The sequence below is a fragment of the Esox lucius genome, chromosome 14, assembly GCF_011004845.1.
Source record: "Esox lucius isolate fEsoLuc1 chromosome 14, fEsoLuc1.pri, whole genome shotgun sequence".
NCBI classification, from domain to species: domain Eukaryota; kingdom Metazoa; phylum Chordata; class Actinopteri; order Esociformes; family Esocidae; genus Esox; species Esox lucius.
In genome coordinates this window covers 29934586-29948721 of record NC_047582.1, presented here as the reverse complement: position 1 = coordinate 29948721, position 14136 = coordinate 29934586, and the positions used below count along the sequence as shown (strand labels likewise).

General features: G+C 43.4%; 1 protein-coding gene across 1 annotated transcript in view; it reads left to right on the top strand.

Annotated features, from left to right (window-relative positions):
- LOC105021765 (nuclear receptor subfamily 6 group A member 1-A) overlaps positions 1-14136 on the top strand; it is a 128373-nt gene that overhangs the window by 15441 nt on the left and 98796 nt on the right. Inside the window, exon 2 of the mRNA XM_029125270.2 lies at positions 462-509. Coding sequence (XP_028981103.1) covers positions 462-509 — 48 coding nt within the window. The remainder of the gene's footprint in view (positions 1-461; positions 510-14136) is intronic.

Here is a 14136-nt window from a genome sequence, read left to right as displayed (position 1 = left end):
CATTTTCAGGCCCCCAAGGATGGTAAAACTTAAGTTTGTGCGTGCATACATTCTTGTTTTCTTATTGTTTAATTATTATGCTTAATTCTTGTTTTATTTGTCTGCTTTTACTTTTTGGCCTTGTTATTACATATTTTTTATTTTATTTCATACTAAATTTAAGTACTTCATTGCCGGAAGTAATTTAAAAGGGATATATTGGTTTGACAAATGAATTCATTTCAATTTGACTGTGGTATTTGTTTTACCCGGCTGTCACATTCACTGTAGCTTGTGGGTCTGTGAAATGACTAAAATGTGTAATTTCAATGTAATTCTGCGGCCTGTACCTCACTGTAAAACTTCTTTCTACCCGGATTGCTACAAATCTCAGGAGCAGGTCTGAATAAATGGAACCACTCTCCAATTCATATATGATCTCCTGATGTCCTGTCTCTCTCTCCCGCCCCCTCTTTCTCCAGCCTTCTATGCAGACCAGGTTCTCCATCCTGAACCAAGCAATGGGATGGGTGAGTAAAACGCTACCTCTTCTTTCATGGCAAGTTGCTGTGTGTAATGGTGGGCCGCGTGACTGGCGCCATCTGGTGTTGAGTCTCCATTTTAGTATGTGGTTACTGGAGTTGGACAAACCCCAGTGGACACTAGAGAGTGCTGACAGGGTTTTCACCGATTTCTTTTTTAAAATTCATAATGTTTTATGTTGCTTTATGTCTGGATCGACGTTGTCAGACGAGTGATGGTCTTGAGTTTGTTGCCGTTGTGGGATGGACTCTGATGCCTTTGTGATTCCTGTCCCAGTATTGTCACAACATTAGGGATTTGAATGGATCTCTGTGGTTTGAACAGCTAAGGTAATGTGGCAACAGCATTCAGTAACTCTCTTTGAAAATACCCTGAATAAGCAAAGCCTGTCCTCCTTGTTTCTGCCAACCGACCTAACAAGCCAGAGGTGAAACATGCCAGGTGTCTAAAAGAAACTTGGTGGCCTTTCTTCTTTGCTGGCTTTATTAACCGTTAACTGGTGTTTGTGTGTGTGTGTGTGTGTGTGTGGCGGGGTGTGGCATCGCTGTACAGGGAAGATTGGCAGAAGACAGAAGCTTTTCATCAGTCTTGGTAATAACATGGCGATAACCTGGCAGCTGTTCTAAAACCTCAACAGTGTTCACACAGACAGGGTTAATTTGGTCTGTTGTTTCAATGGTCGAAAAAAGGGTCAATGCAGACAAGACAAAGTAATACTAAGGGAAGTTTAAAAGGGCTTACAAATATTGTAATTTTTTTATGGACGAATTGCAGTAAAAATACTGCACAGAGTTTTCTGTGAAATAATATACAAAACAAACAGTTTTGATGTCATGCACGGTCCGTCCATTTACTTGTAGCTTTATCAATAGACCTAAGTAGGCAGATCTTTTCAGCTCCATGGCTACTTTTTTTAATTGAACTTATATATTTGACTACAGATTGCTGCTTTAAGGATGCTGTGTCCCATAATTGCATTTGTAGCTTTTGTATGCATGACCCACCTTCTCTTAAACCATATTGATTTTCTGATGGCGGTTACTCTGCTTCATTGTTGAGGCTTCATTCATGTCTTTTAGGTGAAAGCCTCCTGGTCCACTTAGCCAACATTAAGACTTTTATTCCTTTCTCATTGTTGACTGGCTACACAACCTGGATTTAATTAGATGGTTTAATCAGCCGATGGTACAATGAGATCACACCATGGTCGGGAATGATGGCTGCAGGACAAGCACCAAACGGGCCCAGCAGAGGGCAGTAGAGTCATGGGAATGGAAATGAGGGGACCCTAACCAAATTATCAAGGAAAAATATACTTCAGTAGTTGTCCTATAAACTACCTTGGTCGGTTGTTTATAGGACATCAATGTTTCACAAAATAATTAATATGTATATAATACTAAAGAACTTGTGTGCTCTTAGGATAACTAACATGGCTTCACATTTGTCATTAGTTCAGTTGGTTATCTTAAGTGTTTTGTTCTGACATTCTGGATGCTTCGGGTCCATTTAAAATGTCACAAAATGCAAAACGCCTTCACAATAATCAGACATAAAATCCTGGATGTCACGGTCGACCCCTGACCTGACCATGAACAAGCCCTCTCAGTCTCCATCCTTCTGTTTCAGCGAGGCTGCTATTGCAGTTCTAATCTCCAGCTCAAGATGGCGTTGCTGAGATAACCAGCAGCCCTGGGATCTCTGGCAGGGGAAGAGTAGGACTAGAGATGATGATGAGGAGGAGGATGGGATAGGAGGAAGGACAGTGCTTTCACTAGAGCAGAAGAAGTGAAAGGAGCAGGAGATAGAGCCAGGATGATTTGGGATGATTTGGAATGTTGGAATAAGGACAACAGGAGAAGGAAATATAAGCAAATCCACTTCATTGTATAACAGTGTCTGCTAAATTACTAAAATGTAAATGTAACATAGAAGGACAGGTGGAAAGGGCAGAGGAGGGCTCTTAGGAGAGAGAGCCCGTGTGTGTGTGTGTGTGTGTGTGTGTGTGTGTGTGTGTTTTTTTTGTCCGTGTGATTGGAAGCGTTCGGCCCAAGCGGGTGTGAGGTGAGCGTCTCGCGGGTTGTCAGGTGTCTGGATCCATTTGGCCAGACGGTGTTTCCTCTTCGTCATGCTGTCACGCCGCGTTAGAACCAACGTCAGCCGCCCACTGCCCAGAGCCACACTGAACTGGCATGACCAAGCACAGACTGCCGGAGCCGTGACCTAGCCCAGCATATCTATGTCTGTCTGTTTCTCTGTGGTTTCTCTGTACTCTTCTGATCATGTTTCTGTCTCTCTGTGTTCCAAAATAACGTCATTTACCTTTTATTAAGTCAGGAAAGCGTATAAAACCTAATAAATATTTGTATTAATTTAGATCTTTTTTCTTCCTTCTCCAGTCTCTTTTGTTGACCTCCTGTCTGTCTTCTCTCCTCACTCCTCTGTTCCTCCTCCATTAGGGTAAAGTAGGGAATGGAGCTGTGATCTCCACAGCCTCGGGGTGCCAACTGAACCCCCACACCAGTCAGAAACCATTTGCTCAACTTTTAATCTGTTACGGTTCTTTTTGTCTGTGTCAACAAAAACTTTATTTGTCGCACACAAACTACAGTGCCTTTGGAAAGTATTCACACCCCTTCATATTTTAAGTCACAGCTTATAATTCTAAAATGGATTACAATCTTTTTTTCCCCTCCTCAATCTACTCGCAATACCCCATAATCACAAAGCAAAAACAGGTTTTTAGACATCTTTGCAAATATATATAAAAATAAAAACACATTTGCTTAAGAATTTAGACCCCTTTACTCAGCATTTTGTTGAAGTACATTTGGCTGTGATTACAGCCTTGAGTCTTCTTTGGAATGATGCTACAAGCTTGGCAAACCTGAAGTTGGGGGAGTTTATATTTTTCTTCCATTCAAGCCCTATTAAGTTGGATGGGGAATGTTGCTGCATAGCCTATTTCAGGTCTCTCCTGAGATGTTCGATCAGGTTTGCTCTGGGTCATTGTCATGTTGGAAGGTGAACCTTTGCTCCAGTCTGAGGTCCTCTTCACCAGGATTTCTGTACTTTGCTCTGTTCCTCTTTCCCTTAAACCTGACTTGTCCCCCAGTCCCTGAAAACGATGTCTGGAGGAAACCAGGGAGTGGTGCATGGTTCTCTCCGGATGTGACACTCTGCATTCAGGCTTAAGAGCTCCATCTTTGTTTCATCAGACCAAAGGATCTCGTTTCTCATGGTCTGAGGTGTGGCTTCCATCTGGCCCCTCAACCGTAAAGGCTTCATTGGTGGAGTGCTACAGAGATGGTTTATTTTCCAGAAGGTTTCCACACAGGAACCCTGGAGCTCTGTCAGAGTGACCATCGCGTTCTGGGTCACTTTCCTGACCAAGGCCATTCAACCCTGATTGCTCAGTTTGACCCAGCAGTCAGCACTCGCAGAAGTGTTGGTGGTTCCTAACTTCTTCCATTTAAGGACAATTGAGGCCACTATGTTCTTTAGGACCTTCAATGTTGCAGAAATGTTTTGGTACTCTTCTCCAATCCAGTCTCAGAGCTCTATGGAGATGTCCTTGGACATCATGGCAGGGTTTTTGCTCTGACACGTACTGTCAGCTGTGGGACCTTATATAGACAGGTATTTTCCTTTCCAAATCATGTTCAGTCAGTTAAATTTGCAAACAAATCAAGGTTTAAAAACATCTCAATAATGATCAATGGAAACAGGATGCATCTGAGATCTATTTTAAGTGTCATAGCAAAGGGTCTGAATAAATTATGTAAATGTGATTTTATTACTTTCCCAATGCACTGCATACACAGACACTGACAAAGGCAACATTTGTATCTCAGTTGAGTCGCATTTCTGAAACGTTGGCCAGCGTTTTTCCCACGTAGGCTAGCTGCAGTCCTTTCTCCACAGGAGGATTACGTTGAGGGGTTGAGAGTCCAATGTTAAGGTCCAGGTTCAAATGAAGTTCAAATGTTTCCTCTCTCTGTCTTTTTAAGACCGCCTCTCCTCCTTTTAACCCTTTTACTCTCTTGTTTACTAGGTCATAGGGCAGGGGGCAGAGGTTAGATGTAGTTCATAGCCTCCGGATCTCCCGTCACCCCTGACCTACCTAGCTACACGCGCATACACACACACATACACACACACACACACACACACTGATCAGTTTACAGGGTAGCTGTAAACCTTTGGGAGGCAGAACTTACTGAAGCAGTTGGGAAAGGCGGAGGGCTCTGGTGGGCGTGACCCCCAGGACTGTAAAATGTCCAGGCCACAGAAAGGGCGGCATTGTTGGTTCTGAGGGGGCTAAATAATACATTTATGGCCTAGGGCCCAATTAGGTTGTAAACTGGAGCTGTAGCCAACCACCGTCCATTTTGGTCGTTACACACCAACACACACATGCCGTCAAACCACTGACCGCTGAAACACCTTTTCACCTTTTCAACTTTACCCATAATGCCTCTTCGTTGAGAACCAGGAAGTGAGCACTCCCTGCTGAGAGAGAGAGAGAGAAGGGGTTATGTTTGGATCAAAGGGTGAATGGATGAGCATGGTCAGTTCAGTGTGCTCAGTTTGCTAACGTGAGGATTGGCTTCCAGAGAGCTGTGAAGGTTTGGTTGAAAACACATTCAAAAGGCTAGTCGCTCTCGATCCACATGGTTATAGTCTGACTTGAGATTGAAATTATTTAGTCGACGTCTGGTGTAAAAAATGTTTTGTTGATGTCGGTTATATGATTTAAGTTAAACTTATTTGCACAGAGGTCAAGTTGAGATTTTGCTCCTCTGAACATGCAGACGATTTTCCTTTCATCTTTCTGTGAATTCTAATTGGACTTGTTTCTCAGTTCAGGATGGCCAGGGTCTTCACATTGTCAAACTCCCATGGCTAGAGATGACTGTCCAAAATCAAATTTTCTTACATCTTGTCATAAAGACTCACTTTGTTGGCACTGACACAGCTGAGGCAGGGCTGACACGAGACGTTTTGTTGGTTTCTTTTTTCTTTTTTCCTAAAAGAGTTTAGGAAAACAACACAACTGTTGTTTGCGCCTTGGGGTTTAAGGCCAGGTGTTTTGTAAAAGCACTTTGTGACATCTGCTGATGTAAAAAGGGCTTTATAAATACATTTGACTGATTAAAGCTTTATTTTCCACCAGGATTATGTTTCAGTTATAGCACATAGGGGAGGGCTACTGATTTCTGTTCATGATCATTCAGTACCATCCTAAAAAGAACCCAAATTAATAAGAACTTTTTGATGTTTTGGTCTTACAGTAGAGCCCTATGTTGTACTGTGCTGTAATATATATCTCTTTTTGTAGAACAGAGAACTAACAAGTTATTCAGTGATCTTGCAAAACATATCGATTAATCTTCAATCTGAACTCTTGTTTAATCAGGCACTGTGGATGCTGCCAGCATATTTACGTGATGTAATGTGAAGTAATGTGGCAACCCAGTGGACAAGGCTAATTGCCTCCTGTGCTCGCCCGCAGTAACACAGTCCACAATGATACCAATAAAAACTGGTACCGCTGGTACCACTTGGCCATGGCGCCAGCACTTAAAGGAAGAGGAAGTCATTCTAATTTTGGTAAGGACTGTTTAAAAAGTGCCATTGTGACTGATGATTTTAGAAGTCTTGCTGTTAACTGGAACAGAGCAGCACAGTTTAGTCATATCTTGTGGGAGTAAATTACTGAGCCTGGAATTTGGACAGGAAAAGGGCAAGAAAAAAACTGAATGAATTCAAGAGAGGGAGGGAGGAATCTGACAACAAGAAGGTGAGCATGAGGAAAGGCAGGAAATTGATACCAAAACTTGAGTTGATATGAACATTTGCACTTTGTTTGAGGTAAAACTCTTGTGTTTCGAGATGTGCACTTTCAATTCATTAATTTGGACGATGCTAATAATGCTAAGCCCAGGCTGGGACAGAGGCGAGTGTTGGTTATGAAAAACAACACCATGGGCCTTCAGGAAGAACTTGGTGAGCGGAATCTCACCTAAATATTGTTCTAGGTCATACTGTCCCTTTAAGAAAAGTCTAAGATCTACATTAGGTGCTGCTAACACACACCTGACAATTTCACCACCTCGTGCTAAAGGCTTTATTATGTTTCCCCTCTCCTCAATATGTCCAGTCCCCAAAACCCAACCAGGTCCGTTTCTCCATTCCGTAGGCTCCCTCTGTCATCTTAACCAGTCTGTCTTCTTCACAGCATCTATCTGTCGGTCTCCAGCTCCATCCCCCTCAGTTTCCATGGAGACAGGGCTCTGCCAGCCAATCCCAGTAGCCCACTTGAGCCGCCGTGACCAATGGGATTAGGGGCTGATGTGGCGGTAAATCTGGGAGGTGGGCAAGGCTGGGTTGTGCCAGGCTCTCCTGAGGGGTTGACAAAGGTAGTCGCAGTATGTTTCTTTTTTCTGTAGTGCTGCTGACCCTAGGAGAATACTGTGTGTGTGTGTGTGTGTGTGTGGAACATGGGGCAGGGGATGGGTGTGTGTGGGACAGCGGTGTGTGTTTGTGGGAACCTGTGGGGATAGTTTTTGGGGTTCACAATCATAGGCCTACGGCAGGCCCAAAATGAGCACCTCTCTTGCATGGCTGCCCCTTCTTCCTGGCTCCTCATCAAATCTAATAAGATTCTGAAAGTCCAATTAATTATAAATGATTGTGCCATTATTCTGGCCAGTGTGTTGGTGCAGTGAAGGCAGGGTAGAGGACAGTTATCCAGTGACTCCATTGTCGAATTTAGATTTAGAAGACAAATAAGATGGAGCTGAGAGTTTAAACCAAATGCTAAACTGAAAACATATCCCTGCAACCCCTGGCTTTTATTGTACTGCAATAGAATCTGTTATCCGGTTATCAGGGTCATCCCATTATGGTCCAAAAGCATCATTGAGTTGGATTGGATTTGTGCCAAAACAACTGGAAACTTCCTAATTTGTTCCATTGTCGTCATGCCTTCACCGTAGACTAAGCAGGGTAATACAATTTGGGTTAGCGTGGGTTGGAATAACTCGCACTGCATTCATAAGCCAAGTAACAAAAAAAAAATCTTTCCCCCATCTATTTGAATGCCTTCAGTTCATCCCTGATCTACCGTTTTCCTTCATACGACCGCGGCAGTGTCACCACGGCTCTGCACCTAAACACCACGTTCGACGTTTGGTGCAGATGAACTCTGAAAGGGCAAAACAAAGGGTTCAAGAAACCGGCTACAACATTAGCGGACCGCACAGTTGATGGCCGTTTGTGTCGCTTACGTAAACCCATGAGAAATACCTCGGTGGCTTCCGTTGTCTTCATTGTGTCTCTCAACACGAGTTCCAAATTGCTCCCTATATTCACTTTCCAGTCCACTGCTTTTGACCAGGGCCCTGAAGCAATGCACACACTATGGAATAGGACGCTATTCAGGACGCACGAATATTGTCCTTGGCCTTGAAGGAAACCAACTGGAATGAATAGCCCTCGCAGGCCAGGGTTGTGCTTGCTAAACAGAAATAGCCGACGCCGGGCCGAAGGGAATGTTTCATTACCGTACAGCTCAGTGCAAAGGGGGAACAGTCTCTTGGATTTTGGCGCACAGATTTGCACTGCGATGTCTGTGCGCAAGCAGACGTGCATGCACATTCTCACTCAAACACACACTCTCTCACTCACTCACTCCGAGGGTAATGGTGATAATGTGGTGGCCTGGGCTACAATGACTTGAGTGTTGTCTGAATCTCAAATTAAAACGTTCCTCTTTTATATAACCAGTGAGTCATACTTTAAAAGTCGCCTAACGAAAGGCACAAATGCAACGACTGAAACGTGGCTGGTTAAGTGACTCGTACAGAGCTGTGCTCAGCGAGGCAGATGCCTTCGCTGCGTGCAGACATGAACAGCGTGTGATGACCCAAAGGGGGTGACAGCGCGGCGGGGACGGTAGGCGTCCATTGTGGTTCAGTGACAATGTCATTTTCAGAGTCCGCCTAGAAAACGGCGAGGGTTGAGATACGTGTAGAAAATTCCCCGAAGCGTTAATGAGCGCGAATGGAAGATTCACATTGATGAATCCTTCAACCACACTGTCTCTCATAAATACACTTAATACTCCGTTCCTGTTTCCCATGTGCTTCTGCCGGCCGTTCCGGTGCCAGGGCTAGAGTTGTGTGGCCGTGGCTCCTAGGCGGCAGTGTCTTAAGGGCTGTGGTGTTTGTTGTGTGGTCGTCAGTTTTGGGCCATCGTAGCCCGCCGAACCGATGCAGTCTGTGTCAGTATGGGGAACTGGGTCTGGTTATGCCCAGCCTGCACATGGGGCACCTGATGTCATATGCCCCCATTGACCTGATGCGCATGGACCCACATTGACCTGATGCCAAGGCCACTGTACACAGCTGTGAAAGATCTTTTTAGCTGTACACAGCTGAAGTGTGTTCTTGTAGCCTTTTTGCCTTTTCTGGACTCTCCCATTATGCACTGGAACAAATAGCTTTTTCAGAGTTTCAGAAAAAACGGTGGGTTATCCTCCCTCCGAAACACAAAATATGAAACTCTGAAATAATATGATGAAAGCCTATGTTCTCGTAAACCATCTTATTTTCACCATGTTTTAACTTGTTAATGTTTTGTCTTGGTTTTGTCGGGTAATAACATGCCATTAAATTATGCAAACTGGAGAAAAACTAACAAATTTCATAACGCCATTAAACCAATGACTTGCTCTCCACAAAATCAGTCTGGCTGTAGGCATACTTGTCTAGAATAACATCCAATCATCATATATCATTTTGACAAAATTTACATTTTGTTAAAATTTCCTTCAAGTAGACAGTGCACTTCAGACATAATATACTTCTCAAACTACTGTGAAGGAAATCAGTTCGTCAGTCATCTTCCTGACTGGCTCCTTGCTAGCAGACCTGCACTGTGCTTTGCCACAGAAACCTGATAAACACAGCTTGGCGTAATGTGGTTTTTACCTGGTTAAACCATGTTTGTTTGGAACTCCTAAATTGATAGTGCAGTTACAACTATACGCCTACATTACATGCTGACGTTCACTATGGTTTGATGTGTTTTTCTGTCTACCTAACCTCTGAGGTACCCCTTTTAATGCTGAGGTAAAAAATTCTCAAAGTCTGATTTAGATTGCGTGCAGCGCATTTGAATGAGACAAATAAATGTGATGATCTCATGTACTGCGACTATCAGCCAGTCAGCATTCAGAATTCTACACACCCAGTTAATAAATAGAAATATGGTTTTGTATGTATATAACACACACACACATGTTTTATTATACCCATGTTTGGGATCACAGTTGACTTATTTTCTAACCCCTAACCTTAACCACTAAAACCCCATTAAAACCCTATCCTTAACCACTAAAACCGCATTAAAACCCTAAACTTAAACCCATAAAATGCCTAAAATGCAATTTATATTAGTGAGGACCAGCAAAATCTCCTGACTTGTCATGATTTGCCTTAGGTTACTATACTGCTTAGGACATCAGGCACTCAAAAGTATTGTAGTGCTTGTGCGCTCACACACACACACACACTCACAGACCTCCAGCCTCAAAAGGTGATTCACGCAGATTAACATCCTTCTCACAACCCTTTCTCTTTCCAGTGAAGCTGAGAGTTTGCGACAAAAGTGTGATCCTTTTCACCTGTAGTGTTGAATGTGTTCACTGGAGGGCAGTGTGAGACAGTATCCCTTCCATTTCTTCTGGAAGGAAGGCCATCACGTCTCTACAGAGAGCCTAGTCCTCAGTCTCCTCTCTTTCTCCCCCACCCCCCACACTTAGGAAATGACTTACATAAGATCATGCGTCTCAATGAGACCTCACCTAAAAGAACACATTTTAACATTTCCAGAACATGACCGCAGCACAATGGACTTTTCTTTGTACCTGCTGTGTGTGCTGTTTATCTCCGGACTGTTACGCGCTCCAGATTATCTTTTTTTCCCTGATAACGGCTGGGCCACAGCGGCTCTGTTTGGAGTGAGTCCTCTTCGCTGTCTCCGCAGATCAGCTCGTGTGTGTGTGTGTGCGCATGTGCTGAGCCCCCAGCTTGTTGACTGTTTGTGTGAGAAGGTTTTGTGTGGAGCGTACATATATTCTTTGTGTGTGTGTGACTATATGAGAATAAGTGCATGCTTGCGTTCGTGAAAAGTGTGTGTGTGAGTATGTATGAGAAAGCATGTGTCTGACTAATTGTCCATCCTCTGGTAGCCCGTTACAATGTATGACTCATCGTGTGTGTGTGTCACTGAATGTCCTGGGACTTGACCGCAGATGTCTCCATAAACCTCTTCCCCCGGCCAGGCCCAAGGGTCCGAACCGTCCCGCAATGACCCCTCTGTGTCCTTCACTGTCCCCTAAGTTCCCTGGGAGATGTAGGCTTACGTGAGCTGCCCCTACGGAGGCCATTTTGGAAGTGTGTCAGTAAGGAATCAGTCCAGGCTGCTGTATTATGACCACATGTAGGAAGCAGGAAACATGGTCACATTTCACTGTTAGCTGTTATTCACTAAATGTTTGCTGTACACATTCCTACTCATTCTGTTATTCTGTAATTGTCTGGAGGTGTCCATACAGGGTTTTTATTGGCATTTCTTACATGATCGCTACGTCTCGTATGTCATGGTGTGTTTTATTTATCGTCACGTTTGTGTGTGTGTACATTGTTGGACTCTTTGAGCGTCTTGCTTTGTCTGTCCTCTGTGTTTTCTCGGTTTGTTTTTCATCACTGAACCTGAATTGTATGTGTGAACCTGCAAACGCAGGGCCCAGCTGTAAAGGATACCTTGGTCTCAATCTGGGTTCCTTGTTGAAATTTAGGTTGTAGGTTTAGTAATTACTTACAAAGGAATAATATGTACACCTTGATTCTTGAGGAATGTCGTTATAATTGCCCCATGAGCTTCATAAGAAACGGTCCTCATCAGAACATTTAAGCTTCTTTTTCCTCCCACTGTTGAAAGCAATGTCATTGTAAACAAACTCTCTATAGCCTCAAAATGGCAACGCTATAATTCTGATAGCTTGGGTGGTCAAGACTATGATATTTTTTTTCCCCCGGGGCATTTTTATGCTTTATTGGACAGGTGAGATGGAGGAGAGAGTACCCTGCTGAAAGAGCATTGGTACGAAACCCAGGTTGCGGCAGCACAGGCCTTTTGAGCCTCCCGAAGGGCCACCGGCCTCGGAACCAAAACTGCCAAAATACCTGCATGGTCAAGGCTCTGTTACCGTTAAAATGAAGGCCTCCAAAGTACATCCGTTCTTTGGAAATGATCTTTCCTGGTCCTCCTTTGGCCCTTGCAATGCTGTGATTGTGTGATTGTTAGCAAACCCATTTGAAGTGAATTACTTACAGGCCTGATTAGGACGGTGCAGAGTGGACGTCTGGAGCCCACCTCCTTACCCAGGTTTTGACCAGGATTATGGTTGATTTGTCTATCATAGAGTTGGCCGAAAGTACTATCCAACCAAAATGGCGGACACTCTTAGCAAAAAGTAAATTTTCATAATCACAGTTTCAGAGTATATTTTCAGACGTATGGTGTCAAAATTTAATTAAAATTGAAAACTCATGTTTCTGACTGGAGTGGGCCTTTTGAAACAGATTTTTGCTGACAACACAGAATTAGTCGTTGTAAAGGGGGGCTGCTAGTGGTGCACAACATACTGGCAGAGAATGTGAAAACGACACTGTTAACATCCAATTTTATACCAATCTGTGGTGCGCAAAGAAGATAATAACAGATTATAATACCAGATAATCCGGGATAAAATGCAAAGAATATGGGTTTACGGTTCAGTGTTGTGTATCTAGATCCCAGAAGACGAGCCAAGTGTTAGACGCAGCATCCTGCAGTCATTTAGCTGTTTTGTGGGAGGCTGTGGTCTTATCGGTCCGTATGGGACGGCTGGGACGGCTGGCCTGTTGCCGAGGGCAACAGCACCAGGAAATAAACCCCTGGAAACACACACATTTTCCTATGACCTTACGTCGACCTACCGTGTGTGTGCAACCAGTAAATGTTCATTTGATCTTCATTATGTTCATGATGTAAGATATATGTCGTCAGGCTAGGTCTTGCTCGGTGTCTCTGATGTAACTTTATTCTGCAATTGCTGAGGAAAACAAGAAACTGACCATGGGTAGATTGCACCGGTAATCCAAACGGCTGTTGTGAATCACTTAAGAAACACTCATTGAATGTGTTGAAAACAATCAGTTTGAATAAAGGCAGCTGGTGGACAATGGACAAAGATACCACAAGTCTTTTGAATGTTTGTGGTCCATCAGATATTGTCTGATTCATGGGATGTAAAAAATAACTTTTTTCAGGAAAGTACAAATTATCGAAAGCTTTCTGACAGAGCAGGTCTGGGGTGAAGCAGGTCTGCGACCACCACAACTTCTCTGTACAGGGCTGCCAGCACTGGCCTGCTCTGCCTACACTCCCCCGTTAGTTAGTGTTGTCACCTTGTACGACAACCCTGTCGAGTGAGACACCAACCTGTTCACACCTGGATTACACCTCTTCAGAATATCTAAATACTTTACACTGTTTGAGAGGTCTGACCTCTCACTTTTTAATCTGCATGTCGATATTTGGACGCTGTTTTCATTTCTTCATTTGCTTTAATCTCATGTGTCAACGGTTAAACTGGATTAAATCATTTATCTTGCATGTCAACAGTGTGTGTAGCATCCCAAAACAAAGAGTTGGCGTTCAATTAGATGCAATGTTAAACCTATGGATTTCCTTGAGCCTAAGCCGCAGTGTAGACTAGGAACAAGCAGGTGTTGGGGGGAAAGGGGTGCCTGATTACAAGGGAAGAAATCATTCGAACAACAATCATTTGACAGTACTCAAACACAGGAAATGGATCAGGGGTCAAAGTGTGGTTAGTGGATCCGCTGTCATCGCAGTCTACTTCCTGGTTTAATTCCAGTGGGTTGGACAAAAACCCTGCACTTGTTCAGTGTGCTAACGGAAAGGAATTCACATGGATTCCTGTTATGTTATCTGTAGAAACGACCCGGTAATGTTTATATCATTCCCATTTAAATGGGCCCTTATTTACCATTATTCTCTGGTATTAACAGGTGGATGAGCAGAGGTCTGCGAAGACCTGATCTGTGTTTTGGTTACAGGTTTAATGAAAATTCACGACAGTTGGTTTTTATTTCCGTGTGTATTCCCCCTACCCCTATCACATAGCCAAACGTTGGTACAAAACTGCAAGCATGGTAAATTAGAGAGATTTGGGTCCGTGTATAAAAGAAGTACGTTCTGAAGAGACACATTTATGTTCCTATCATGCTCTAAGGGAAGGACTGGCCATACTCTTTCATGAGAAGCCATTTTGTACTGTCTCAATGCTTGTCCCCGACATCAAGATTAGGGCCCAAATATGAATATGAATCCCAAGTTATCTCTAAATGAAATCGTATTTCTCATTAAAACATCTGTGGCCACCAGATTTTGTTTTCCCTACTGGCGAGAATGTAAGGTCACGTATTGAAGTCTCTTCTTATCTCTATTTTTGTAATTTACAGATTAAAAGATCAG